This window comes from Ceratotherium simum, chromosome 16 (assembly GCF_057802395.1).
Source record: "Ceratotherium simum simum isolate JZ-2026a chromosome 16, ASM5780239v1, whole genome shotgun sequence".
Classification (NCBI taxonomy): Eukaryota; Metazoa; Chordata; class Mammalia; order Perissodactyla; family Rhinocerotidae; genus Ceratotherium; species Ceratotherium simum.
In genome coordinates this window covers 19,253,273-19,279,575 of record NC_141915.1, presented here as the reverse complement: position 1 = coordinate 19,279,575, position 26,303 = coordinate 19,253,273, and the positions used below count along the sequence as shown (strand labels likewise).

General features: G+C 49.1%; 3 protein-coding genes across 7 annotated transcripts; 2 read left to right on the top strand and 1 right to left on the bottom strand.

The window, feature by feature from the left end:
* Positions 1-230: 230 nt before the first annotated feature.
* On the top strand, positions 231-8,533 carry TMEM97 (transmembrane protein 97). The gene is made up of 3 exons (XM_004433394.3): positions 231-434; positions 6,115-6,259; positions 7,152-8,533. The coding sequence occupies exons 1-3, from the start codon at positions 306-308 to the stop codon at positions 7,409-7,411; spliced, it is 534 nt and encodes a 177-aa protein (XP_004433451.1). The 5' UTR covers positions 231-305; the 3' UTR covers positions 7,412-8,533.
* Positions 8,534-8,637: 104 nt separating this feature from the next.
* Positions 8,638-15,484, bottom strand: IFT20 (intraflagellar transport 20). Of its 5 annotated transcripts, none has more exons than XM_004433393.3 (6): positions 15,297-15,422; positions 11,859-12,099; positions 11,571-11,699; positions 10,267-10,352; positions 9,499-9,602; positions 8,638-9,040 (listed from the first exon to the last, which is right to left on the bottom strand). In XM_004433393.3, the coding sequence occupies exons 3-6, from the start codon at positions 11,695-11,697 to the stop codon at positions 8,959-8,961; spliced, it is 399 nt and encodes a 132-aa protein (XP_004433450.3). In that variant the 5' UTR covers positions 11,698-11,699; positions 11,859-12,099; positions 15,297-15,422; the 3' UTR covers positions 8,638-8,958. The 5 variants fall into 5 exon arrangements, with proteins under 5 accessions (XP_004433450.3, XP_087296878.1, XP_087296881.1 ...); XM_087440752.1 differs by having other exon boundaries at positions 11,859-12,078; positions 15,297-15,417; XM_087440755.1 differs by having other exon boundaries at positions 11,859-11,899; positions 15,297-15,399.
* Positions 15,485-15,655: 171 nt separating this feature from the next.
* TNFAIP1 (TNF alpha induced protein 1) lies at positions 15,656-26,146 on the top strand. The gene is made up of 7 exons (XM_004433392.3): positions 15,656-15,810; positions 18,882-19,199; positions 19,821-19,990; positions 20,409-20,498; positions 20,575-20,627; positions 21,415-21,610; positions 23,131-26,146. Exons 2-7 carry the CDS (start codon positions 18,995-18,997, stop codon positions 23,365-23,367), a joined length of 951 nt encoding a protein of 316 aa, XP_004433449.1. The 5' UTR covers positions 15,656-15,810; positions 18,882-18,994; the 3' UTR covers positions 23,368-26,146.
* The last annotated feature ends 157 nt before the right edge of the window (positions 26,147-26,303 follow it).

The following is a 26,303-nucleotide window of genomic DNA, read 5'->3' as shown; positions in this document are numbered from 1 at the left end:
GCAGCCGACGCGGCCGGCGAGCGCTCCGCCCCTGTCCCACGCGGCGCTCCCGGCGGCCAATGGAAACGGTCCGCGGGGTTCCTTCTCCACATGCTACCCTCAGGCGAGCCAATGGACGCGCCCTGCGGTGAGTCCCGCCCCCGGCCCGCGCCGCGCTCTGTGTGCCCGCCAATGGGAGCGGCCAGCGTAGCCCTCAAGGGGGCGGGGCGCGGGGGGTCCCGGGACGCCGTGCGGGCTCGGAACAGCTTCCCACGTCGGCAGTCCCTGCGAGCGCACCGTGGGCTCTTGTCCTACCCAACCGACGGATGATGGGGGCTCTGAGCGCATGGCGCGGCCTGGAGTGGCTGCTGGGCCTCTACTTCCTCTCCCACGTCCCCATCACCCTGTTCCTGGACCTACAGGGGGTGCTGCCGCGCGAACTCTACCCGCTGGAGGTGAGGGCGCCGTCGGTCCTGGCCGCCGGTCGCCGAGTTTGGGGCCCCTCCGCGCGCTGCGGTTGTGCCCTGGAGTCCCCATGACCTCCCCTCTTCTGCCCTCACCCCCCCAAGGGTTCCAGTTCTGCCCCCCTTCCCTCTCGCCTTCTTTAGGTCCTGCTTCGGCTCCTCCTCATCTTTCAATTCTGCGTCTTCCTCGAGGCCTTCTTTGCCCATCCCAGACCCTTCCCCTAAGCTGCTGGGGGCAACACTGGTCCTTTTAAAGACAGTTCTTCCCTGGGTGTGTTTAAGGCTCCCACACCCCACCTCTGGTCAGTTGTCAGTATTTGAGGGAAGTAGCCTGGATGAACCAGTGTCTAAATCACGTGTTGGATTTGTTTGAAAGTTGTGTTTTTTGGAAGAGCTTTAAAATACCGTCTAATCCCAAAGAAATAATCCAAGTAGAATTAGACCCTCTAAAGGGCATTGGCAGATCGTCATTACTTCAAGATCAGGATCCAGCAACTTTAAAAGCTCAGAAGTAAATTAACGACACCTTTTCAAATCGGCCCTAATTTTAATTGGGTTCGAGTAAGAGTGATCACCTGAGTGGAAATGGAGGCCAAAAGCCTCATTTCCTGGTTGTTGGACAGCATTCTTTACCCCCAAACGTTACTTTAATGCTTTTTATTTCTTCAGAGCTACAGTTTCATTTTCGCTGTCTTTTCATGTCTGGACCCTGTAACCTTCCATGGAATCCCTGTCCTCAGTTCTGTGCTCCTCCAATCGGTCTGTAGAACCATGGGCAAGGCTGACTTGTCTACCTAACGATTTGATTTTGCCTCGGTTTCTCCTTAAATGCTTTTTCTCTGCAGAGCAGGGGTTCTTAACCTTAGGTCCATGAACCTCCATGGTGTTTGCAAAATTGTGTGTGCCTTGTGTTTTCTGGGAGCAGAGTTTATAGCTTCCATCAACTTTTCCAGGGGTCTAACCCTCCCCGAAAGGTTAAGAGCCATGGTTCAACAGTGTACCCCCACTCCATAGTCTTTATTTCCTTCTAAATCCAAGCATAACTGGGAAGACCTCTGACCTACCTTTTCTTGGGAAAAGCGTAGGTTGTGTGACTGCAGTCTGCAGTGACTTGGTTCTTCCAAGAGCTGCTTGAGTGTCTTGGGCAAGTCAGGGCTCTGTAACGTCAACTGTCAAGTAGGAGAGAGAGAGTTGGGTTAAATTACAATCCCAAACATACACAGGGTGTGTTAGTTTCCTATTGCTCCTGTAATGAATTACCAAAAACATAGTGGCTTAAAGCAACACAGATTTATTTTCTTATGGTTCTCGAGGTCAGAAGCTCGAAAGGAATCCTGCAGGGCTGGTTCCCTCTGAAGGTCCTGGGGGAGAAATCTTGCAGTTTCTGGTGGCTGCCAGTGTTTCTTGGCTTGTGGCCACATCACTTCAATCTCTGCTTCTGTTATCACTTTGCTACCTTATCTTCTATAGTCCAGTCTCTCTCTGCCCTGCTTTTGTAAGGACACTTGTGATTGCATCTAGGGCCCACCAGCTAACCAGGATAATCTCCCCATCTCAAGATCCTTAACTTAATCACATCTGCAAAGTCTCTTTTGCCAAATAAGGTTGCATTCAGAGGTTCCAGGGATTAGGAGGCAGATATGGGGGCGGGGGGGGCCATTATCCAGGCTACTGCACAGATCAGGGTAGTACATACTCTTTCTAAACAGGTCGGCACAGCTCTGCACTAGTCATTAGTTGCCTTGGAGAAAGGAGAGCCATGTCTGTGGGTTTCAAAGTCTGTGTGGCCAACAAAATTCAGGCAGGCTGCCTGTTTATAATCTCTGATGTTATGAGTCCCGTATTACTGAGCAATTATGTGCCATTTCAGACTTCACAGCTATTGATTTCTTTTTCCTTTCTGCATGTGCCACGCCCACAAGTCCTTGCTCACCACTCACAAAATACAATTAAAATGTGTCCAACATCATGAAGACCCCATTTAAACTTGTATATTTGACTTGGTCAGGTTTTCTCAGCTTTGTTTCTTTGATGTTGACTTACTGTAAAAGGTCAAGGACCAGTGCAGGCAGGGTCTGGACAGGCCCTGTGTGTGTCTGTGTGATGCTGATGCTGTTGGAAGGCCTGTGTCTCTATTCACTCTTGTTGTTTTGGGGTGGAGAATGATGGTTTGTTGCTCCTCTATGGGGAAAATAATAATAATAATAATAAAAGCCTTGAGGGGCCGGCTCAGTGGCATGGTGGTTAGGTTCGTGCACTCTGCTTTGGTGGCCCGGGGTTCACGGGTTCGGATCCCAGGCATGGACTTACACACCGTTTGTCAAGCCATGCTGTGGCGGTGTCCCACATACAAAATAGAGGAGATTGGCATAGATGTTAGCTCAGGGCCAGTCTTCTTCACCACAAGAAAAAAAAAAAGCCTTGAGTTATTTTCTGATTTTTTTTGAAAAAAAAAAAAGCCAAAATTTAACATCTGTTCTGTTTTTCCTCTCTAAATAGAAGGAATTTTTCCCTAGAACTAAAAAGCTTGTGGAGATCACCTAATGGTTGTGCTAAAATTTGCATATTAAATATCTTTCTTGGTTTGAACCAGATCAACACTTGGAAAACTCTTACTATGAAACAGAATTTAGTTTGGATTAGAACATGGAGAGAATGGGAAGCATTTAGTAGTATCATTTGCAGCTGGGTAGCATTGCTTCTGTTAAAATAAGGAAAAGCGGGTGAGCATCAGGTCTGAAATCAGTCTGCGCTCCATTCTAAAGTAGAGAAGTGCAAAATTATTCAGTAGCAACTCCCGGTTTAGAAATCCATGTGCATAGGCCAGGTGAATATTTTAATGGTAACAATGGTAAGTTGAGTCAAATGTGAGTGAGGTATAAATGGAAACCGTTTTTATTACCTTTTTGGGGTCTTACCTAATAAGAATAACTCTTAATGACCAGCTGCATGCTGAGATTTTAATAGGATTAAACTTGAGCCTTTCCAAATATGTATTAATTACATTCAATTAAGTAATCTTAACATTTACTGTGTGCTAGCCATTGTTCTAAAGACTATATAGGGGCCGGCCTGGTGGCACAAGTGGTTAAGTGCGTGCGCTCCGCTGCGGCGGCCCGTGGTTCACCGGTTCGGATCCTGGGCGCACACCGACACACCGCTTGTCAAGCCATGCTGTGGCGGCGTCCCATATAAAGTAGAGGAAGATGGGCATGGATGTTAGCCCAGGGCCAGTCTTCCTCAGCAAAAAAAAAAAAAAAAAAAAAGGAAGATTGGCAGATGTTAGCTCAGGGCCGATCTTCCTCACAAAAAAAATAATAAATAAAATAAAGACAATATATATTAACTCATTTTATATTACCAATGGTGAGGTAGGTACTATGAATGGGAAATAAGCTTAGTGAGATTAAGTGTTTTGCCCAGTGCCAGGCACTCTGCCCCAGGTCCCGTGCCCTTCCCTACGCGGGGCCTGTGCCTTGCCTTCCACCGCCCTTAGTCTGGGCCTCGTTCCAGCATCAGGTGGCTATTATATGACTGGGCAGGTGGTTGGGTCCTAATCGATTTAGAGAGCTGGCTGATTATTTCAAATTTTGCTAATCTCCTGCAGCCCTTAGAAATTACAGTGCTGCCTGGATTTATGAAATAGGTGGATCTGAGAGATTGTATACAAATTGAACAGAAAATGAAGTTTGAACCAGAATGCTTTTTAAATTCAGTGGTGAATCTTTTAAAGCAGGTCATTCCCTCCAGCATTTTTTTAAGTAAATCTAGAAAACAAAAACCAATCTTAACATTTAGTCCACGTTGCTTGTTTTACAGATGAGGAACTCGAGCCCAGGAGAGGTGCAGTGACTTAAACTTTATGAATATTTCTACCACATTACCATCCCGACAGGTGCTCAGAAGGAAGCTAAGGGTATTGCTGTGAATTTAAATTTCAAGTCAAGTACAAATTAGAGATCAGTTGGTCGATAAATTGGTTATCTAGCCAGAGCCTTTCTGAAATTAATATTATGCTAACAGAATGTTTGTTTCTGGATATTTGCTTAAAGCCCACTCGCAGCAATAAGGCCTCTATTTCACAATAGTGAGCCTTTATCTTTTGATTAAAAATTAACAGGAAAGATATCTTCGTATTTTCCATCGTAAGCCAGATTCTTACTTTGGAAGTTGCCTTTATTTATCGTAATGTCAAGACATGTATTTGGCTTTGAAGGCAGGTATGTTGAGACAGCGCCATCTCCAGGAAGTTAAATGTGACAGACCTTCAGTGGTCCACATGGTGGGGAGAGCCCTAGGCTTTGGGCTCTGGAAAAAAGCACAAAATGGGCGGCCGCAGGCCCTCCTGCTTCCTTCCTCTGCCTGTGGCCATGTCAACGTGGATCTGCATCTTTTGATTTGACAGTGTAATTCTGACGGTGGGGCCCAAGCTAGGACCGAGACTGCTAACTCTCAAGCCTTGCTGTAGCCTAGAAGTTATATAGTTTGTGGTTTGGGGCAGAGTTTGTTGTTTTACAAACATCCTGCTGGTCTCTTAAAAGAAAAAACTTTAGAACCAGGGGAATTAAGAATGATGAGGGGGCCCTGCCCAGTGGTGTAGTGGGTGGTTAAGTTCTCGTGCTCTGCTTTGGCAGCCTGGGGTTCAAGGGTTCAGATCCCAGGCCTGGACCTACACACCGCTCATCAAGCCATGCTGTGGTGGCGACCCACATATAAAATAGAGGAAGATTGGCACAGATGTTAGCTCAGCAACAGTCTTCCTCAAGCAAAAAGATTAGCTCAGGGCTAATCTTCCTCACCAGAAAAAAAAAAAAAAAAAAAGAACGATGAGGAACTCGAGATTTGGGGGTTATTTAAATTGTCTAGGGCCGGCCCAGTGGTGTAGTGGTTAAGTTTGCATGCTCCGCTTTAGTGGCTCGGGGTTCGCAGGTTCGGATCCTGGGCGTGGATCTACACACCACTTGTCGAGCCATGCTGTGGCAGGCGTCCCACATATAGAGTGGAGGAAGATGGGCATAGATGTTAGCCCAGGGCCAATCTTCCTCAGGAGAAAAAGAGGAGGATTTGCAACGGAGGTTAGCTCAGAGCTAATCTTCCTCACACACACACACAAAAAAAATAGCTTCTTTTAAATTGTCTAAAAGTGCATCTTCACAGAGATTAGATTTACCTCCCTTCCACCCCCCACAAAAGACAAGGGCATTCCGTTCATTTCTGTTGAGGAAATCTGGCCCTCGGAGCTCTGTGTGCAGTTGCTGCTGTGAAAGGACAAACATCAGGATGGTTTCCACATCTGTCATTTTGTTTATAAAGAATGATATTGTTGGCAGATGTGTCACGTTTGTGTCATTAGGAGCCTACTAAGTGCCAGATATTGTTGCTCTTGCCAGTGGGCACCACACCTGGATGTGTGTCATCACAGAGTCAGGAACAAATGCTGGGTAGCACAGAGGGGCTGGGAGAGCTGAGCAAAGCTTCTCAGAGAAGGTCACATTTGAGGTGGAGCTAGTGAGTTTATTAAATGACCACCTAGGCTGCATCACAGAAGCCAGTTGGGTGTGCCACCTGCTGCCAAGGGGGCTAGGTGATAAAAGACTCTTGCAATGGGTTGGAGCTGCTGAGCCTGTCCTGCCAGGTGGCTGTATTCATCGTGATCTTTATCTTTTCCCAGCTGAGAAACATGCTGCAGTGGTATACTAAGGAGTTCAAAGACCCTCTGCTACAGGACCCCCCAGTGTGGTATAAGTCCTTCCTGTTTTGCGAGCTTGTATTGCAGCTGCCTTTCTTTCCCATTGCAACGTACGCCTTCTTCAAAGGTTGGTAAATGGCGGGGGAAATCCCATTTCTGCTCTGAAATCAGGTCCCAGAAATCTTTTGGGAAAGTATCTCCAAGGGAGAGGGGAGTGGTCCCTGTAGTTTGTGTGAGGGTGATATAGGATCTTGTGGGAATGGCCAGGATAGATCTTCTAAAGGGACGTTAATGTGGCTCTGGCTAATGTCTGTGGTCAGCTGGGCAGCATGACTGCCTCAGTCAACTGGAAATCTCTCATACACATGACACCTGAGGCTACTTAAAGGTTGAATTTGTTCCTTTTTATTGTTTTTCCCCCCATGGAATTTTTTTCTTTTATTGTTGGCTTTTATTTTTCTGCTTTGGGTAGTATCATACTGGCTTATCAGCAGTAACATCAAGCTGATCCCTAAAGGGCTTAACTTCTCATTTAAAAATTATTCTTATGGTGTCCCCATATGACCAATGCTTTCATAAAGGTGGCCAGACCAGTGTGCGTGGTTAACTAAGCTTGTACAGCTTATTTCGTACTGGAACCCCCAAATCCATCTCCTGCCAGAATCTGTTGATCTTCTCACTTCTGTATAACTACTTAACAAACAGATGCCACTGGCAGGCACCCCCGACTTGTAGCTTACACCAAACAAATTTAACTAATGGCCGTTTTCCTACCCTAGAGTTTTGTGAATTGAATTCTGACCCTCACCCTTGTTCTTTGGCAGGTAGTTCACTAGGGCCCCAGCTGTCACATAAGTTTGCGTGTTATAACATCCGGTTTTCCATTTGTCTCTACTTGGAAAAGGAGGTAGAATGATTCAGCTGAAAGGAGCAGGCAGAGACAAGGTGAATGTTGTGGGCATCCTGGAGTCATGAACAGACCTAATGCTTATCTCTTTCTCTTCCCCTGACAACTTCAGGAGGCCGCAAGTGGATCCGCACCCCTGCGATCATCTATTCAGTTCACACCATGACAACTCTAATCCCAATACTCTCCACATTTCTCTTTGAGGATTTCTCCAAAGCCAGTGTTTTCAAAGGACAAGGCCCTGAGACTTTCCATGAACGACTAACCCTCATATCTGTCTATGCCCCCTACTTTTTCATCCCTCTTCTGATTCTGCTTTTCATGTTGTGGAGCCCCCAATACAAATATGAGGAGAAAAGAAAGAAAAAATGAGAGAAATAACCACTGGCCCAAGGGTGAGGTGCCCACAGGGCAGTTTCCTGTTGGACCCAGTACAGGGAAAACTGTTCAGAACCCATGTCTTCAGTAACATGAAACACGCTAGCAGCAACACCCAAGATCAAGACACCCGGGGAGCCACGTCAAACCTTCACCTTCCAAGCACACTGGCACAAACAGACCAATCACCTGAGGATGGGCAGAGGGGTACAGCTAGGTGATAGGGAAGTGGTGCCAAGTACCTCACTGTGTGCCCAAGTTCATTGCAGGATTACTAAAAGCAGGACCAGACCAGAAACTGGATAAACTTCCAAGAAACATGGCCTGCATGGCATGTGCATGAGTCACTTGACCCACATTATACATGTGACTAAATGTATAGAGACTCATGATTCTCCACAGCATATCACTAATCAGCAAAATGAATACTGAGATGTTTCAGGCCATTTTTAAGTTTGAAATTATGCCACCTTAATATTCATTAAAAACTATATCATGTTTTCTTGCCCCCATCCCTGGGGGGAAAAAAATTCTGCAAGAGATTTAAACTTAGTTTTCTTTAATGCTCAGGCCTGGCGTGACCCTCAGTCAGAAACAGGTTAAACTGGAAGGTGTTTTGTTTCTGTCCTAAACAGGTTGGCCCAGGAGAAGAGATTTTTTAAAGTCGCCCTTTTTATCCTCTTTCCAAACCTTGTCCTATATTTTTATAGACAACCTGACATAAGTTCCTTTACTCTGAGGTCTGGTGTCTCAAACCTGATCTGAAGGTGTGCTTCCTACTGGAGAACTTCATCCTTCCTAATGGTTTAGTCATTCCTTCCCATCTTGTTCTCAGTTGAAGGGGGTGGGGGGGCAGCTGGGCATGACATGTCCAGTGTGTACATACAGGGTCTCTTCATGTTAGTGCCTGGTGCTCTATTAGCTTTCTCTAAATTCGTACTCAAGGCCAACCCCCCAAAAAGACCTGTGAACACACAGGGAAAATAGTAGAAACTAGTCCCGGTTAGTTCCCTCTTTTTGCCTGTTTTGCTCACAAGCCACACTGGTCTGATTGTTGGGAGTATCGTCTGACCCATGTGTCTGATCCTGATCCAAATAAAAGTAGTTGCTGACCACTGTCTGGTTGGTTTTGTGGGCTAGGGGCTCGCGAGTCCAGGGGTCTCTTACAAGGGGTTATATGTACACTTCAAGGGCACCAGGAAAAGAGGTAGATGAAGCCATTTGAAAACAATAATTTATTGCTTTTCCTTCCAAAGCTTTGTGAATTTACAAAAAAAAGGATCAAAGTTTACAGACTGCTCAGTTCAGACTGAGAATGCACGAGGTGAGAACCTGGACCACCACAGCCACTGGGTGTTCGCCAGCAGATATGCACTGACATCTGAAACACGCTCCCCAGGTTGGTTTTATTGCCTTCAGAGATGCTGCATTCCCTACACACCATCTCACGACATACTTGGGTCATTAGTCAAGTCACTGGAATGGGACAGAGGTGTTTTGGTTTTTTTTTTGCCCTCCTGCTATAAAATGAAATTTTCATCTCATTTCTGAAAAATAAATTGGTCAATAAATTCATTTTGTTCTGCTTCTACTTTACACAAAGCTTCATATTCAACCCGATACCTGAAAAACAAAATTGTTACAAGCCCTAAAAATGGATGAAATAAACCATGGACTTAATTCTTCTAGAGAATACAGATGAGTTAGATGATTTGAAGAAACGGTGTGAGTTCAGAATGAAGAAGTTAGTGAAGGCAAGAAGGAAGAAAGTAAAAGGAAACACCCCAGGGGAAGTCCCCAGCCCTGAGAGTCTTCCTTTCAGAGAGCCAGCCAACTTTGTGGACACTCCCTGAGCGTTCGTGCTCTCACACTCCTAGAGCTTGTTTGATGTTAACCCAATTTCTATTTCCTTCCCATCAAATGTAATTTTAATTTTGCTTTATTTTTAAAATCTTCAAGTAAGGATGACAAGTGAGACACTTCTGGGAGAACAATGATGAATAAGGACAAGAGGTGACCATTCAAGAAGGAAAAAGAATTGCAGTTGAGTAAAGGACTTGCTTTACGTCATAACTTCTTACCTTTCGAGCTGCATTTTCTTTTCTGCTATTAGTGCCTGGAGTTGCTGCTGTTGGGCTTCTCTCTGCTTGGCTATGGATTTGAGCAAGTTCCGAGCACCAATGGCCTAGAAAAATAGTATTGCCAAAGAAGGTCATGGCTTCATTAAATCCGTCTTCAGCATTAAGTCCTCACCTGGGGAAGGGCCACTTGGGGGCTATCTAAGTGCCAGTGGGGAAAAGATGGCCAAGCCCCAGAGCTTCTGGAGGAAATCTGAACAAGGATTAAGCTCATGATCCCAAAATGCCTGATGAGAACTAGACCACAGCTCTGAGGCACATCTAGGAGCGTCCCCAGAGTCTGGCACACAGGTGTTCAGTGGCCCATTTGGTGGCCATGTAGCCTTGTGTCCTTTGCCAAGTCATCTGCACACCTTCATTTCTTCACTTATAAATGAGGATAAAACCGCTGATCTCAGTGATGATGTGAATTTTAAAGGAAATAATGACAAAGTGGACTGGCGTGTAAGTATTTATTAGGTTAACTGGACGAGAATTTGTTTTTTATTGAGGTATAATTGACATACAACATTATATTAGTTTCAGTTGTACAACAGTGAGTCTATATTTGTATAGGATTTGTTATTTAAAATCTTGTTTTAATTAAATAAAAGAATCCCGACCCCACCCCCAGCAAAAAAAAAAAAAAAACCCACAAGAGGGCAGAAGGATGAGAAGCTAGTGAACCACGGTCCCAGGCCAAGATTTAGATAAAAGACATGCTGATCTTACCTTCATCTTCTCATTTTCTGCTTCTTTTGCAAGTTGGTCAACAAGCTCAATTAAACCACCAACTATTTTCTGAAACTGGCCAATTTCTTTTGGGGAAAGAACAAAAAACAAAATGTTTTCTTTTCTCAGCATCATCACTCTCCCTCAGCGTTCCCTTGCAGTGAGAGGGCAGGGCTAACTGCCCCTTCTAATTTCTGACCAGTTTGGTGCCTGCTGGCCTCAAGTCTGCCACCCTTGGGCTGGACCTAGAGAAGGGGGGCCAGGTGGCCAGAGCTGGACTGAGGCAGACTTGGACCTTGAGTCCCCACTGAGCCAGCCAGCTGCTGTTACCTCGAGCTGTGAAGGCTCCTGTGGGCCCATCCTCTGGATGGACCCCATCCTGCTTTCTCAGGAATAACAGGAAGCACAGAGGGCCATGTTTATGAAAGGACTGCCTCAGGACATGGATGCTGCCTCTTGACGAGCCACAGAGAAGACGCTAGATTTCAGTTAATGCTGGGGTGGGGGCTTTCCACCTGTGACCAGAGCTAATAAAGAGCTCAAAGCATTTAAGTGCCTAATCTCCCATTCAATTTTTTCAATGTCCTTGGATGTGGTGGAACCCCACTTTCCTGAGGGGTAAACTAAGGCCCAGAGAGGTGGGACAAAATGCACACAGCAATCAGAAAACTGGCAACAGAACTCACGCTACCTTTTACCAGTCAAGCTCTCTCCATAGCCTACAGAGTCCCCAGAAGGCTCACAAATCCCTGCTCTAGCTAGATCTGCTCTGTATTCACTGCCATTGGGCTTGCTTGACTACTGGGACAGGACGTGTCCTGGATATCTCTAGCTCAAAAAAGTGACTTCATCGAGTCTGTTGAGCTGCTTCTAGGAGCACCAGTTAATCAACTTTCACTCCAAATAATGGCAAGCCTTCCACTGAGAACAATATTCCTCCCAACAAATCAAATCGTGAGTGTATAACTCTCTTTCCCACTCCCAAGCCATGGTTCTGTCCCCATGAAGTTTAAGGTTTCTGAGAGCAAAAAAATCAAAGATGGCATATCTAAAAAAGCACCCTCCTCTCCACATTCCAGTGTATGTTTTGACTGGTGCTCTGTGTGGGACTCCATGAGGGCATAAGAAGAGGGTGGGGAGACAAGGTGGGTGGCACATGGGAATTCATAAAGGTCAGGCTCAACCTCCTGGGAGCCAGCAGCTCCATTGTGCCAGGGCCAAGAGCTGCAGGTGGGGGCGGGGCTGCGGCACAGTTGGAACAGCTCAAAGCTGAGTGGCACCATGTCTCCCCAAATGACACTCACTGTCCACAAAGTCCTTGCACTCTTCCTTGAGCTCTATGGTCTGCTGGGTAACCTCTGGGTCCAACACCCGCAGCTTGTTCAGCTCATCAAAGTGCAGCCCTGCTTCACCCAGGATGTCCTTGGCCATAGCTGAAAAGAAACCAGCCCCAATCCCCAATCACTTCCCCGCCACCCAAGGAAATGCCTGCTTCCAGCCCAGCCCCACTCCTGCCCCCAGACACCAATGCCAAAAGCTCAGATGTTCCAAAGGCTCCCCCTTCCCTCTGCCTCCACCTCTCTGAGCCTCACCTGTTTCCCTTCCAGCTTCCCTAGAGGAGAGAAGTTCTGCTCTGAAGGGTGACAGTGGCAGCCAGGAGGAGATGTGTCATAGGAGCAAGGGTCAGGAAAGAATAAAGTCCGGTTGCTTGTCACAGGCATCGTTCATTCAACACACATTTCTTGAGTGCCTACTACATGCCAACACTGCTAGATGCTGGGGTACAAAGATGAGTGCACCATGGTGCCTGCCCTGGAGGAGCACAGAGTTTAGCTGGAGGAAGACAGACACGTAAACTGAAAAATCACACTGTGTTAAGTGCTTTTGCAGAAATATCACTCAAGCGCTGGAGGAGAACAGAGCAGTTAACTTGGGATGAGGCAGTGACATATGAACTAAGTTGTGAGCCATAAGCATATTTATTTACCCTCAGTTATGTACCCAAAAGGACACGAAAAAGCTTTTCAAATACAATACTGGAACAACACAAAAAGCAAGTAAAAGGGAAAATCTCAGTGAATTAAAAATTAAAGTTAAAAAAATAAGCCAGGAGTAACTATTACCAAAATGTATGCGACAGGACACTGTACACGTGCCTGAACTGGGACCCAGAGTTGGGTCAGTCTCTTTCTAGCAGAAAACAAAAAAGAATGAAGTATCAGCAAGAACATATCAAGCAAGGAGGCCCGAGAAAGGCATTCCAAGCCGAGAAAACAGCATGAACAAGAGCCTGAAGTCACTGAAAGGGCCTATCCTGCCTAGAAGACGACAGGACAAAGGATGGAGCTGGAAAGGTCGGTTGGGGCCAGAGCAGAAAGACCCTGTGTGCCAAGCTAAGGAGTTTAGGGGCTTCTTCTGTAGGCAGGAGAACCAGCAGAGATATCCTCTCCCTTCCCAGGCCACCTTGCATTCCTGTTCCAAAGGATGCCTCAACTCTGGGAAGGAAACACTGACAACTCACCCTCATTCTGGCTTAAAAAAAAAAAATTCCAAAGGCTACCACCACCTGGCCTTGAGCTAGCCCTTCCCTTTCTCCCACCTCTCCCAGCCTCACCTGTTTCCCTTCCAGCTTCCTTAGAGGAGTTCACTTCTGATACAGGTGATTCTGGAAGTCACTGCCCAGAGCAGGTGTACCATAGGAGCAATGGTTAAAAAAGAATTAAGTCCCACTGTTGCCAGAACTGATTTTCAAGAGGATCAGAAATCCAGATTTATATATGAAATCTGATTTTTAAAGGAAGGAAAAAAACACATCCAACACCGTGTGGGCCAACTAATGCATGTCTATAGGCTGTCTGTGCATGACTGTGGCCCAGGGCCTTTGGCCTCACTGGAATCCACTGAAGTAAGTAGGCTAGCATCTTCCTTTTGAAACATTTTAATCATCCAGAGCTTTCTTATAATCAGGCTTTTTAAAAAGATCTGTCTTCCTGCTTGATCTGTTATATTTACACATATAATCTAAGCATTTAACACCTACCAGGTGATTAATCAGACCTGCTGCTCTAGAAAGCTTCAATTAACCTTCAACTTCCACTCGCTCCCCTGCGAGTATGCATTTATTCAGAAATATCTACCGAGTCCCTGCTCTGGTGATAAGAGTAGTGAAGAAAATGCCTTATTGCTTTAGTTCCTGACTTCTGGACAGACAGCAAACAAATAATCACAAACTGTGATAATAGTATGAGGAAAAGCACATGGTGCTTTTGATACCAGCTCAACACAAGGTTGACATAAGGGAAGCCATACTGTAGAAAAGAAACCCTACTGTAACTTTGAATGACCTCTGACTAACTAACCCAGCTGGATCTGCACCCTCCAGGAGATCTAACGGCTCTGTAGATTTTACAACCCCTGCTTGTGTATGTACCTCCCCGCTGCAATAAGAGGATAACTTTGTGCTTTTGAGTTCCTTAGGAATGTGATGACCCCCGAACAGAGAGTCTATGCTGAGAGCCATCATCAATGAAACTGAAAGATCTGGTGTGGCGACTCCCAGTCTGTAACACCAGAAGGTCGACATTCCTAACCCCCTCCCCTATACCCCACGGGCCTATATAACTGCTGTAAGATTTTGTGCCCCCTGAAGATGGTTCTTTTGGGCATTAGTCAGCCATCTTCCCCCTTGCTAGCAAGCTGTAATAAATAGTCCTTTCTCTCCTACCTCCTTGCCTCTTGACTATTGGCATGTCTTGCGGCGTGCAGAAGACCTCCACTTGGGGTGTAACACTATGTGAAGCTGTAGCATGAGGATAGAATTCATATGGGGGGGGTGTCAACAAAACCCTTCTGAAAAAGTGACACTTCAGCTGAGACCTAAAGGATGGCCAAAAGTTTGTCAACGGAAGCGGGGAGGAGGCATTCCTGGCAGAAGGAAAAGCAAGTGTGAAGATCCTGAAGCTATAAGAAATTTAATGCATTCTGCGAACTGAAAGGCTGGTGTGACTGAAACCCAGTGAGCAAAGGGGAGTGTGGAATAGGATGAGGCTAGATGGGGAGGCTATAGCTGGATCACGGAAGGCTCTGAAAGCTGCAGTAATGAACTTGGACTTTCTCATAAGGGTAATGGGCAGCCAGTGGATTCTCAACAGATCTTATAACAAGATCTGCCTTTTAGAGAGCTCACTCTGACCCACAATGGAGAATGGATTGGAAGGAACAAGGTAGGGCTACACCTACCTTCTTCATCACTGTAACCCTGGCATCTAGCATGGTGCCTGCTAGATGTGGCACTCAGTAAATGTTTGTGGAATGGCTGACTGTGAAAACAAAGGAGCCCATTACAGTAACCAAAGATTGGAGCTGAAGAAAAGTGTTCTGAGGTGAGATGTTTTGTAAGTCGAGTTGATAGGACTTAGTAAAGGATTGATTGAACGTAGCGGTTTGGAAATGAGTAAAGGAGAGTCAGGCAATATTCCCACGCATCTGGCTTGAGCCAACTGTACGGCTGGAGAGGACAGTTGAATGAGATGGGTAAGACCGGAGAAGGAGCGCAGGGAGAGGGCTCGCAGCCGACTATCGGATTCACTCCCAACTCCCACCACACGCGCGTGTCTGAGCATCTGAGGAACACTGGGCACAAGGCAGGACTGGGCTCCCCGAAGACGAGGGCGGTGTCGCCCTCTCCGCCCCCGGACTCTCCCCGATCCACGCTAGGCCACACGAGCCTGCTCCATCCATGCGGTGTGGGGAGAGGGCACTAGGGGAAAGTTAGGAAAGCCTGGGTGATGGAACCGGCTTTACTACGTAAACTCCTTGAACTTATCTGGGCCGCAGTGTCCTCATAAGATCGTTCCGAGCCTCAACGCGTCAAGCTCGAGGCCCAAGCTAGGCGAGAAACCGCTCCCAGAGAGCGAGCGGAATTCCCACGTTTCCTTCGGCCTGGGACTGCCTTTCCTCAGGGCGCGGGCCCGTCAGGTTCACCTCGCCCCGGGTCCGCCCGCGTCCCCGGACCCGGAGTCACGGCCTACCTGCCCACCGGGTACCGCGGCGCGCCGCGCCCCAGGCTGACGTCGGCGGGCAGCTTCTCTCTCCGGTCAGCGGCAGCCGGTACCTTACCCGCCCGCCTCAGCCGCTGCCACGGCTACAGGACCTGTTTACCCATGACGTCACTACCTAACACCGGAAGCACTTACCGCAGCCCAACCCGCAGAGCCTGCGGGAAAACGGAGGTCTAAGAGGAAGGACGGCTGCCTACAAGATCCAGAGGCCTTTGCGCCGGAAAGGCCTCCGGAAGTAGCTGTGCGCTCACAGCGGAATACTCTCAGGGGCTCCTCCCTCCTCCCTGATTGGGTGTTAGGCATCCCCGGCCTCAGCGTGCGGTGCTCCCAGATCGGCGGGGCTGGGCAACGGCTCGGGGTGGAGTTCGCGGGCGGAGGATGTGAGCTCACACGCTGGGATTGCTGGCGGGCAGGCGGCCACAGTCTGGGGGCGGCACGGTGTCGGCTTGCAATCCAGCTGAGAGGAGAGGCACCCCCGGGGACGGTGAGAGTCGGGTCTGCCGATGCCCTAGGGGAAGGGATGGACTGGCCGCGGACTGGAGCAAAGAGACCCCCACCCGGTGCTGGGGAAAAGGCGTGGGACGGCGTAGGGGAGATGGAGAGCTCAAATCCTCCCCTGGGAGTGGGTGTCAGAACCGATCCCGGTTTCTCGGTAGTGAGGTGGGGTACGGGCTGGGGAAGACTCGACACTGGGCAAATTTCCCGTGGGTTGGGTCTCGCTAAATCTCCCCAGACCCTTGGGATGAAGCCGAAAATTTACACCTAGCATTTCTGCTAGATCCGCCCTCTCTAGACCAGATTGGCCCCACTCCCCCGCCTCCGCCATCCTCCGTGTGTGACGGATTTCTGGGTCCTTTCTTTAGGACCCCACCTTCTTCCACAGCTGTGGTTGTCTGCCCTTTATTCTGCTTGGGTTCCCTTTAGCTTCGCTGAGTGAGACGCGGATACGCCCCTAGCCCCTGGCATCCCCAAATATCCACACACAAAGTCCGGAAGGAAGAGCGCTGAGGCTATCAATGGAAACTTCATTCTCACTGGAATTACTTTCTGGGGCGTCACCTGCCACAGGATTCCTGGAGCCCATTGGCCTGGGCGGAATCTGAGCTGACGTCATCCATGGGCTCAAAGCAATTGCTTTGTAAGAAAGGAATAGATTAGCTCTGGATTTGTCTACCTCCGTTGGCAACCGCCTAGCCTTTGAGCTCCTTTGCTTTGGTAGAATATGTATGTGTACTTTCTTTGATCCTGGGGAAATTGGGGCTAGACACAGAATACGTAGGTAACTTGCTAAAACCTGTTGAAGAATGGATTTATTCCCTTGGGGTGGGCGGAGGAAGGTAAGGTGATCTCATACCACTCACCGTTACTTACTGATTGGGCAGTCTGCTGGTGAGGGCTCAGCTCATCCATACTCCATCTTGAAGGCAAATGAGAGTCTCCTGGACAAGCCCACTTGCTCTCTTGCACCCTTACAATTCATTCTCTACGCAGCAGCCAGAGTGATTTTTTTCAAAATGTAAATAACTCAGGTCATATCACTCCCCTGCTTAAAACCCTCCAATCGATTCCCATTGCAATTAGTATAAAATCCACTCTCTAATATGATCTGGCCCCTGCCTTCCTTGACTTGAAATCAAGCCAACATCCCCCTTCTTTCTATGCACCAGCCATCTTGGCCTTGTTTCTGTTGCTAAACCTTGTGTCTAACTGAGGAACTTTGCCCTTACTCTTCCATCTATCTGGAATGCTCTTTCAGACCTCAGCTGGAATGTCAGCTTCCCAAAGAGGCTTTCCCTGGCCCCCTGTCTGAATTAGTGCTTCTCACCAGTCACTCTCTTATCTCTGTTTTATTATCTTTATTACATTCCTCACCTTCTGGAATTGCCTGCTTATTTATTCATTTTCTTGTTGTCTGTATCCTCCCACTAGAATGTAAGCTCCATGGGGCCATAACTTGTTTGTTCTTTTCTGTATCCCCAGTGCCTTGCATGGAGCAGTGGCACAATCAATGCTAACTCTTAGTATTTTTATTCTTGTTTACATTATGATGCTTCTTTGAACTCCTTGAAGGCGAAGACGGTATCTTTTCATCTGTCTATTGCTACTGCTTAACATAGTAGGCACTCAATATTGTTTTATTGCTGAATGAATTAAATGAGCTAATATATATTAAATGCCTAGAATAGTGCCTGGAACATAGTAAACATGCGAAGAATGTTTGCTATTATTTTTTTTTCAGTGAATGAATTTTAGTGATTCTTTAGAAAACCAAAGCATATAGCATCTAAATCATGAGGGGTGACCTGGCTTTGCTCTCCTCTGCTTTCCTTGCCCTCCCTCCTCTGAACTCCTATCAGTGTTTCACTTTCCAGATCACTTAACTGTTTTTAGATTTATCATCTGTTTTTTTCTAGCCCTTTCTCCCCATTCTTGTTGGGAGGGAAGAGAGGAAGAGATAGGGCTGGGCCGCCTCTCAGGAAAAAGAAGCAAAAATAGCCATCCTGTAGTTGTTCTGTCCTGGAAAATGGTGACAATTTCAGGAACTTAGGACAGGGCTGATGCCAAGAAAGAGGAAGGTCAGGAAACCCCGGCTGGAGCCAGAGTAGCCCCTGCCAGGAACACTGGCCGACTCCCTCCAACCTGGCTCATTCCATGCTCTCCTGAAGCTGCTTTTACTTGCCTTCCTGAAGCCAGACTCCGGGTGGTGCTCCAAGTAAGAACTGGTGCAGGCTGCTCCTGAGCCTGGAATCTTTAGAAAGGAAGTGCATCCTGTCACTCGGGCTCCTGGGAAACTCCTAGGCTGGCTGGATTCCCAGTATGTTTGGCTGGAAGTCTTGGATCCTGGGAACCTTGAGAAGAAAATAACTGGAATCTGACTGGTGGATCCCCAGGGTGGGGACTTCTGTTCTGCCCAGTCTGTTCCTCAAGCCATCTCTGACCAGCTCCAAGGGTTTGCTTGTCCTCCTTGCCGTCCAGAGCTGAGCTGGGTCTCAGGGAGGCTGGTGAGGTGACCAGTTCCTGGCTCTGTGAGACTGTGCTCCCAAACCTGATTCCTGGTTCCATAAATAACAGCAGGAGTGTCTTTCTTTCTTTCTTTCTTTTTTTTTTGTGAGGAAGATCAGCCCTGAGCTAACATCCATGCCAATCCTCCTCTTTTTGCTGAGGAAGACCAGCTCTGAGCTAACATCTGTTGCCAATCGTCCTCCTTTTTTTTCCCCCAAAGCCCCAGTAGACAGTTGTATGTCATAGTTGCACATCCTTCTAGTTGCTGTATGTGGGACACGGCCTCAGCATGGCCGGAGAAGCAGTGCGTCTGTGCGTGCCCAGGATCCAAACCTGGGCCGCCAGTAGCGGAGCGCGCGCACTTAACCGCCAAGCCACGGGGCCGGCCCCAGGAATGTCTTTCTTAAGGCCTAGGGCCTTAGCCTCTGCCAGGGAATCTAGGGCTTATTAAGGAGAGAATGACTGGATAGTCAGTGTTTCTCCTCCTGTCCCCTCCTGACTGAGGGCTCTCCTCTCCTGACTTCTGTCTTCTCTCCCATCTCCTGCTCATAGCACTGAGAGCATGAGGCTCTGGCCCCCACTGGCCACTCACTTGTGACCCTTCCACCACGGTGGAGCCTTCCAAGCCGACCTCCTGCCGTGTGGTGATCTACCTGCAGCGGGAGATGTCAGGGGATACCTGTCTGTGCCCAGCCTCAGGGGCCAAGCCCAAGCTAAGCGGCTTCAAGGGAGGAGGCCTGGGCAACAAATACGTCCAGCTCAATGTGGGCGGTTCCCTGTACTACACCACCGTGCGGGCGCTCACCCGGCACGACACCATGCTCAAGGCCATGTTCAGCGGGCGCATGGAGGTGCTGACTGACAAAGAAGGTGAGGCATTGGGGCTTAATGAGTGGGGTGGGGAGGGAGGGAGGAGTTCCTGAGGAAGTGACGTCAGGGCAGGGCTTAATGCCGACAGTTCTAGAATCTAGATTCATTTTTCCAGTTCACCTGGTATAGGACTCCTTCACCTGGAGTGCTTAGTAGAGCTTCGGAATTCTTTGAAATTGTACATAGAATGTTGTGTGTTTATGCATTTTCCACAGAAGATCCATACTTGTTTTATATTCACATAGGACTAGATTCTCGTAAGAACCATCCCTGTAGCAACTGGGCAGTGGGCAGAAGGCAAGCAGGGCGTGATGGGTTCTGTGTTGCTGTGAGGTGGGCCTGAGCACTCCTGAGCTTAGACCCCTGTGGGCCTCCACAGAGCCTGGAGGGCCCGTTGTCTCCCAAGGCATGTGCCAGTTCTTGGTTTCAAGGAGGAGGAGTGAAGAGCAGCCATGGACCTAGGAGCTAGAGGTTCTGTTCCCATTTCTGTTAGCCTGTGCCATGGGCTCTGTGCTCATGTGCTCCTTGCCACCTGCCACCAGGCTCCTCAGGTGGCCTTTGCTTGCTTCTGAGGTACCTGGAGGCAAACAGTAACCCTCTGGGGCCTGTCTGAATCCCTAGGCTGGATCCTCATAGACCGATGTGGAAAGCACTTTGGCACCATTTTGAATTACCTCCGAGATGACACCATCATCCTCCCTCAAAACCGGCAAGAAATCAAGGAATTGATGGCTGAAGCAAAATATTACCTCATTCAGGGGCTGGTGAACATGTGCCAAACTGCCCTGCAGGTACGGAGGCAGAGTTGGGGCAGGTTGATGAGGTTGAGAGAGACAAAGATCCAGTTCCTGGAAGGCTGTGTGGCAGCTGTGGTTGATGAGTCCAAACCTAGTTAGATACACCAGGTGGTGCCCAGACCAGGTGAGCTGGCAGCCAGTCAGTTTGTAAGGTGATGAACTCAGGCAGTCTGACTAGGCCCTGCTTCTAGTTTATATGCCTAGATATCTGGATCTTAGGTTTTCTGGGAATGGGGGTCTGCTTGCCAGCTGGCAGTTTCTATTGCCAGGGCCTCCCGATCTCTGTCTGATGCCTCCTCAGCCAGCAGGGGGTGGCCGTGATAGAGGGGCTCAGACGGCTCCTGGGGAAAGCCTGGCTAAGCCTGGCAAGCAGAAGATCTCAAAAAGATTCTCGGCTGTGTGTGTCACCCAGGACAAGAAGGACTCCTACCAGCCTGTGTGCAACATCCCCATCATCACATCCCTGAAGGAGGAGGAGAGGCTCATCGAATCCTCCACCAAGGTACTGGGGCCTCTGAGGGCTCTGGGCAGGGGATGTTCTGACCCTGGCCTGGTCCTCACGCTCTCCTCCCTCACAGCCCGTGGTGAAGCTGCTGTACAATAGAAGCAACAACAAGTATTCCTACACCAGGTAGGGTGGGCGTCCTGGGGAGGAGGGTGGTGCGATGCCTGGGAAAGGGCTGCAGAAGCTGGTGAAAGGGCTAAACAGCCAGAAGGTGGGCAGCAGACCCGAGGGAAGCCCCCTGCACTCCTGGCACGATTGGCATGGGTCTGGGTCTCTGGAGGGAAGAACAGGGAGGAGAAGAAATGAAGGCAGAGGCATTTGGAGGTTGATGCAGGGCCTTGGCTGAGATAGAGACGAGATCGAACATGTGTCATGTCAGGCCGCGTGCCAGGTGTTTTCCCAGCATTATCTTCTGGGGTGGAGGAGGGATGCTGGGAAGCCAATGGGCTGGGACTCCTCATAAGCCAGCCTTTGTACTTCATAGCTGGGCCAGTTTCCCCCATGCCCCGCCGTGTCCTCTCGACAGGCCAAAGTTAGGTATATGCAGGCGGCTGCAGGCTCAAGAGTCCCAAACCCTCCTGGTGACTCCCTGTGGACAGACACATTGCCAGCATCACCCCTACAGCAGGGAAGGAATCCTGCTGAGATAGCAGCGAGCCTCCTTCCTTCCCGGCCTAACAGGAGGAGATCTCCCTCCCTCAGTTCTCTCTGCTTTAACTTAACTCACCTCCTTTTCCTCACAGGCCCCCAAACCCAGAAGGGGATCCGTGACCCTTTCTTGTCCTGTCCCCTCTGGCATCTTGACTTTTCCTTATTTCAGCAGGGGAGGGGAAGGCAGGGGAGAGCCCAGCTAGCACCCTCCCTTGTGCTGGAACCTCATTCCCAGGCCTGCGGGCCCTCGCGGGTTTTTCAGCAACTCCGACGACCACCTGCTGAAAAACATCGAGCTGTTTGACAAGCTCTCCCTGCGCTTCAACGGCCGTGTGCTCTTCATCAAGGACGTCATCGGCGATGAGATCTGCTGCTGGTCCTTCTACGGCCAGGGCCGTAAGCTGGCGGAGGTGTGCTGCACCTCCATTGTGTACGCCACGGAAAAGAAGCAGACCAAGGTATGGAGGGCTTCCCTCTGCGGGGGGGCCCAGACACTCACCAGCGCAGCCCGACAGCCTTTCACCACAGGGAACAAAAAGGGCGTACGTTTTGCTGTCTGTCTTTCCCACACTCGTCGTGATGGTGCTGGGCAAGGACGAAAGCCAATACAAGGGGTTCGGGGAATGGCATGGAACTGTTTGTCCCTGTCAGCTGAGAAGCAGGGGCTGGTGACCAGGAGGGAACAGTCTGGTGTGGTGGGAAGGACCAGGTCTGTGGAGTTGGCCCAGTTCAGGTTTGAATTCTGGTTCCACCATTTGCCAGTTTTCTGACTTTGGATAAGCCATTTAAACCATCTGGGCCTCAGTTTCCTCATTTGCAAACATAGGAATGATAGGAATTTAACAGAGCTATTACGAAAATGAGACAGTTCTTAGAAGCAGTGCTGTGTAGTGGAAACAGCTGTTCAGATCTCTCCTCTGGCCCCTGCTGGTTGGGTGTGCCTGCTCAGTCAGCTTAGCCTCTGCAGTAACAACACAGTGCCGGTCGCGTGTGAGGGGTTGGATGGGTGATAGTTCACGCACACTCAGCTAACCCCGTTCTCCCAAGCTGCAAGCAGTCGGTGTCCTCCTCTGAAAGCAGCTGCCCCCGTGACTGTGTGTTATGGAGACAGCAGGGCTTTGCTGGGTTGGAAGGGAAGCTCATCTGGGGGAGGGTCCTGTGCGTGGCTCAAAGCAGCCAAGCTCACGGAGCACCTTCTCGGCCCCCAGACGACTGAAGTGCCTCCAGCTTGGTGGTCTGAGGGTCTAAGGTCTAAGGCTACAGGAGGTGGCCCTGCTTCCTCCTGTCATTTTGGGAGTGGGGGCTCCCGTGTGCACATATCATTGGAGTCAGGATTCAGGGGCAGGTCTCTGTCGGGGCTGATTACACTGTGGAAGTGGCAGCAGCACCTGTCACCTTCCTAAGTTCTTTCTCTTTCATGAACTTTTTGACCCCTCACACCACACCTGTGAGACAGGCTGGGCTAGAGCCATTCTGCCTATTTGACAGATGAGAGAATAGAAGCTCAAGATGACACAGCAAGTTAGGCTAGAATTCAGATGCCTTGAATGCCATCCCTTTCCGTCTTCCATGAAATGTTCACAACTCTCTGAGGTAGATATTACCATGATTTTACACATGTGGAAACTGAGGCACAGCAAGGTTAAGCCCAAGGCCCCACAGCTAGTAAGTGGTGGAGCTGTATTTGTACCTAGGCCTGACCACAGAGCCAAGGCCCTAACCTCTACGCATATTAGTTCATTGGTCTGCTCTTGGGTGGGGTGTGGGGAGGGTGCTAGTCTTCTGCATCCTTATGTCCATAGAGTGCATCTCATACCTCCTTCAGAGGGAGACCTGCCCTCCCTCATGAGATAGAAAGCCATCTGTCGTAAGAGAGTTCAGGAGGCCTTATGGAGCCAGCACAGGGCCAAGGGCCCTGACCTGCTGCTCCCTCTCTGGCATGAAACCTCATTCAGTCCTCTTGTCCCCCTTGCCCCAGGTGGAATTCCCAGAGGCCCGAATCTATGAGGAGACACTCAACGTCCTACTCTATGAGACCCCCCGAGTCCCTGACAACTCCTTGTTGGAGGCCACAAGCCGTAGCCGCAGCCAGGCTTCCCCCAGTGAAGATGAGGAGACCTTTGAACTGCGGGACCGTGTCCGCCGCATCCATGTCAAGCGCTATAGCACTTATGATGACCGGCAGCTCGGCCACCAGTCTGCTCATCGTGACTGACAAGACCCTCAGGGATTCAGGGCGTGGGACACCCTGTCTCCCCTCCTGTGGAACCCTGCCCCATTGGCCAGCCCACGCTGCTGCTGGCTGGATCTCTGCTCTAGCACCCAGAGGCATGACAGGCCCTGCCAGGGAGGTCCAAGCACCTGAGCAGCAGTGGGGCCCCATCCCTTTGCCCCGCTCCCTGAGCACTTCAGGCTGACTGAGTCCTGGCCCCTTTGCTCAGCGTCTCCCTCCCTGCCTGACAGGGAGCCGTTTCTGCCCCTGGGTGAATGGACTGACCTGCCCACCTCCCGCTGAGAACATTCCCCTTGGCCTTTTGCCGATCGCCCCTTTCCTTTTCTGAAGGGCTGCCATTAGGCCTCAGCTGAGGCTCAGGGGGAATGAGTTTGTTCTGTGGGGAAGGTGGCTTCTGGTGCTGTGGAGACCCAGTTTCTTACAGAAGGTGGGGCTCCTTTTTTCCTAAGGTGTTTAAGCACAGGCTTGATGGATTTGGTTTTTTAAAAATAATCTAGGAAATGAATAGTTTTAAGTCTAATAATGAGGGAACTGGGTATTTCTGCTACTCCTTCAGTGTGCTAAGACCCTGGGTAAGGCAGAACCCCTGGCCCTTCTCCATGCCTTTGGGATCTGTTTCTTTAAAGCACTTTGTACTTTTATTCAGGAGATTTGTATTCAGCCCTGACCCACGTCGTCTCTTTCTGACCCTGATCCCCTCTTCCCTGCAGAATCAAACTGAGGGAGGGGATAGAAGAAGCAATAAAAGGAAAACTGACCAGCTTTGGCTGTGCCAGCCTGGCCCAGCAGCCATCCCAGAGAGCGCTGAGGAAGGAAGGATGTGTAAGTTGGGACCTGTGGTCCTAATAACACCCCTGTGAGAAAGGACATTTTACCCCAACACCTTGGAGTCACATAACTGACTCCTAGGGTCTATCGTGATTCTACTTTTGGTTCTCTTGCCCTCAGCTCCAAGGCATGCTGTCCTTACCTTAAAGCCAAAGAGCCATCATAGGGGCCAGGAGCTGCTTGGGGCCAGGAGCGTGAGCTGCAGCAGGAAGGCTGTGGAGCCCATGGGCACTGCACTTGCGTGCCCATCAGCCGAGGACAGTGAACGCAGAGCCCTGCACTCCCAGCAGCCCTGCGCAGAGGTGGCATGTGCTTGGTCATACATCCCTCCTCCCCCCATCCATGCTACTGGTTTTGTGTCCTGGCTGGGGATGGTGGTTCTGGCCAGTGGTGAGTCTGAACACAGGATGACATGAGCAGCCTAAGACCCTTGAAAGGTTTCACTTCTTTCTTGTTGGGTAACTTGACCATGGGCATGCCAAGCACCAACTCTTGGGCAAGGGTGTGCATTCCTCTTCAGGGCTTTGGTTTTCATTACCTTCTGTTTGGCTTGGCATTTGAGAAGCCGCTTATCTGAATTCTTTTCCAAAGGAATGCCATTTGGGCGGGAGCTGTTCAGCTAGCCTAACAAAGCAGCATGGCCACTCAGCAGTACACACTCATTCGGGAAGGGACACAGGTTATCAAGTTCATCTCTCTTGACTACTCTTACTATATAGCTAAGTGGCTGCTCCTGGCTGACCCCATAGAGCATAGGCAAATGCCAGGCCAGGGTTAGCAGACACTCAGAAGGACCTGAAATGACATGATGGGGCAAGGGAAATGTGACTCTAATCAGGCATTTCATACTTGTTGCAGTCTTGAACATACAAAAACTTTCAGGTGAGGCCCCCTGGTGAGCAGCTAGGAACAGTTCTTCCAGCCCTCACTGGAGTAACAAGATGAAGAAAAATCTGTTTCTTTGGCCAGATTCCAGCTTTGGCTTTGTGGCTTTCTCACAGAGACTAGAATACTTCTGCCTGAGGCCTATTTCCTCAGCTGCTCTCCTTTTTTTTTCTTTTTTTGTGTGTGAGGAAGATTATCCCTGAGCTAACACCTGTTCACCTGTTGCCAATCCTCCTTTTTTTTTTTTGTTTTTTTTGCTGAGGAAGATTGGCCCTGGGCTAACATCCGTGCCCATCTTCCTCTACTTTATATGGGATGCCTGCCACAGCGTGGCTTGGTAAGTGGTGTGTAGGTCTGTGCCCAGGATCCGAACCTGCGAACCCTGGGCCACCAGAAGCAGAGTTTGCAAACTTAACTGCTACACCACTGGGCCAGCCCACAGCTGCTCTCCTGAAGCCCTTTAACACTCAAAGTCCCAGCTCCCCACTGGGGTGTTTTAATGTTTGTCCTTTGACCTCCCCAGCCCCTGTAGCCTCTCTTTACTGCTTTGACATTCAGATCCTCAGCTGTCTCAGTGGTGACTAGTCTTTCTTCCTGAGAAAGCACAATAGTCTGGAACTCTGGGCACTTATCTCCTTGGTCTTAAGAAAAATACTAACATTGAACTCATTGAAGTAATCTTAGGTTCTTTGATCAGACTTCATGGCATAAGGGTTTGAGGAATTTTCTTTGAGTTTTCCAGCCCTATTCGGAAAGCAGTTCTTGGCGGTGTGAAATTTTCAACTCCAAGCAGCCCAGGGGAAAGTAAACAAAAAGTGTGGATGAAGGTCAAATCTTCTTGTCAGTTTCTGAGAAAACTGCTCTTAACCACACCTACCAGTATTTGGTTTTATTCAATTTGTTATCTGATCAAGATCTGCCTGAAGGATGACACAGGTCCTGACATGAGAGAACTTCTTTATCATGTAACTGCAATTCTTTGTTGCTCAGCATAGGTGATGGAAACAAACACTAATTTCTAATAAAATTGTGTTACACACCAGTGGTACAGAGCCGTGCTTACAGTGAGTATAGCTTGGTCAGCTCGCTGCTGTGGACATAGTTCTTGTTTTTCTGTTCACCACCTGACTGTGTTCTTGCTGGGTTTTAAGTCCAATTGCACTCAGTTGCCCTGCAACCCCAGTTCCCCCTGTTGGAGGATTAAG

Bases quoted from the DNA above. Each gene is read 5' to 3' on its own strand.
- IFT20 (XM_087440754.1), bottom strand. From the start codon at position 11,697: ATGGCCAAGGACATCCTGGGTGAAGCAGGGCTGCACTTTGATGAGCTG. The intron at 10,353-11,570 runs GTGAGTGTCATT...TTTCCCCAAAAG, and splicing joins GTGCAAGGACTTTGTGGACA to AAATTGGCCAGTTTCAGAAA. The intron at 9,603-10,266 runs GTAAGATCAGCA...CTATTTTTCTAG, and splicing joins CAGAAAATGAGAAGATGAAG to GCCATTGGTGCTCGGAACTT.
- TNFAIP1 (XM_004433392.3), top strand. From the start codon at position 18,995: ATGTCAGGGGATACCTGTCTGTGCCCAGCCTCAGGGGCCAAGCCCAAG. The intron at 19,991-20,408 runs GTACGGAGGCAG...TGTGTCACCCAG, and splicing joins TGTGCCAAACTGCCCTGCAG to GACAAGAAGGACTCCTACCA. The intron at 21,611-23,130 runs GTATGGAGGGCT...CCCTTGCCCCAG, and splicing joins CGGAAAAGAAGCAGACCAAG to GTGGAATTCCCAGAGGCCCG.
- TMEM97 (XM_004433394.3), top strand. From the start codon at position 306: ATGATGGGGGCTCTGAGCGCATGGCGCGGCCTGGAGTGGCTGCTGGGC. The intron at 435-6,114 runs GTGAGGGCGCCG...ATCTTTTCCCAG, and splicing joins GCGAACTCTACCCGCTGGAG to CTGAGAAACATGCTGCAGTG. The intron at 6,260-7,151 runs GTTGGTAAATGG...TGACAACTTCAG, and splicing joins AACGTACGCCTTCTTCAAAG to GAGGCCGCAAGTGGATCCGC.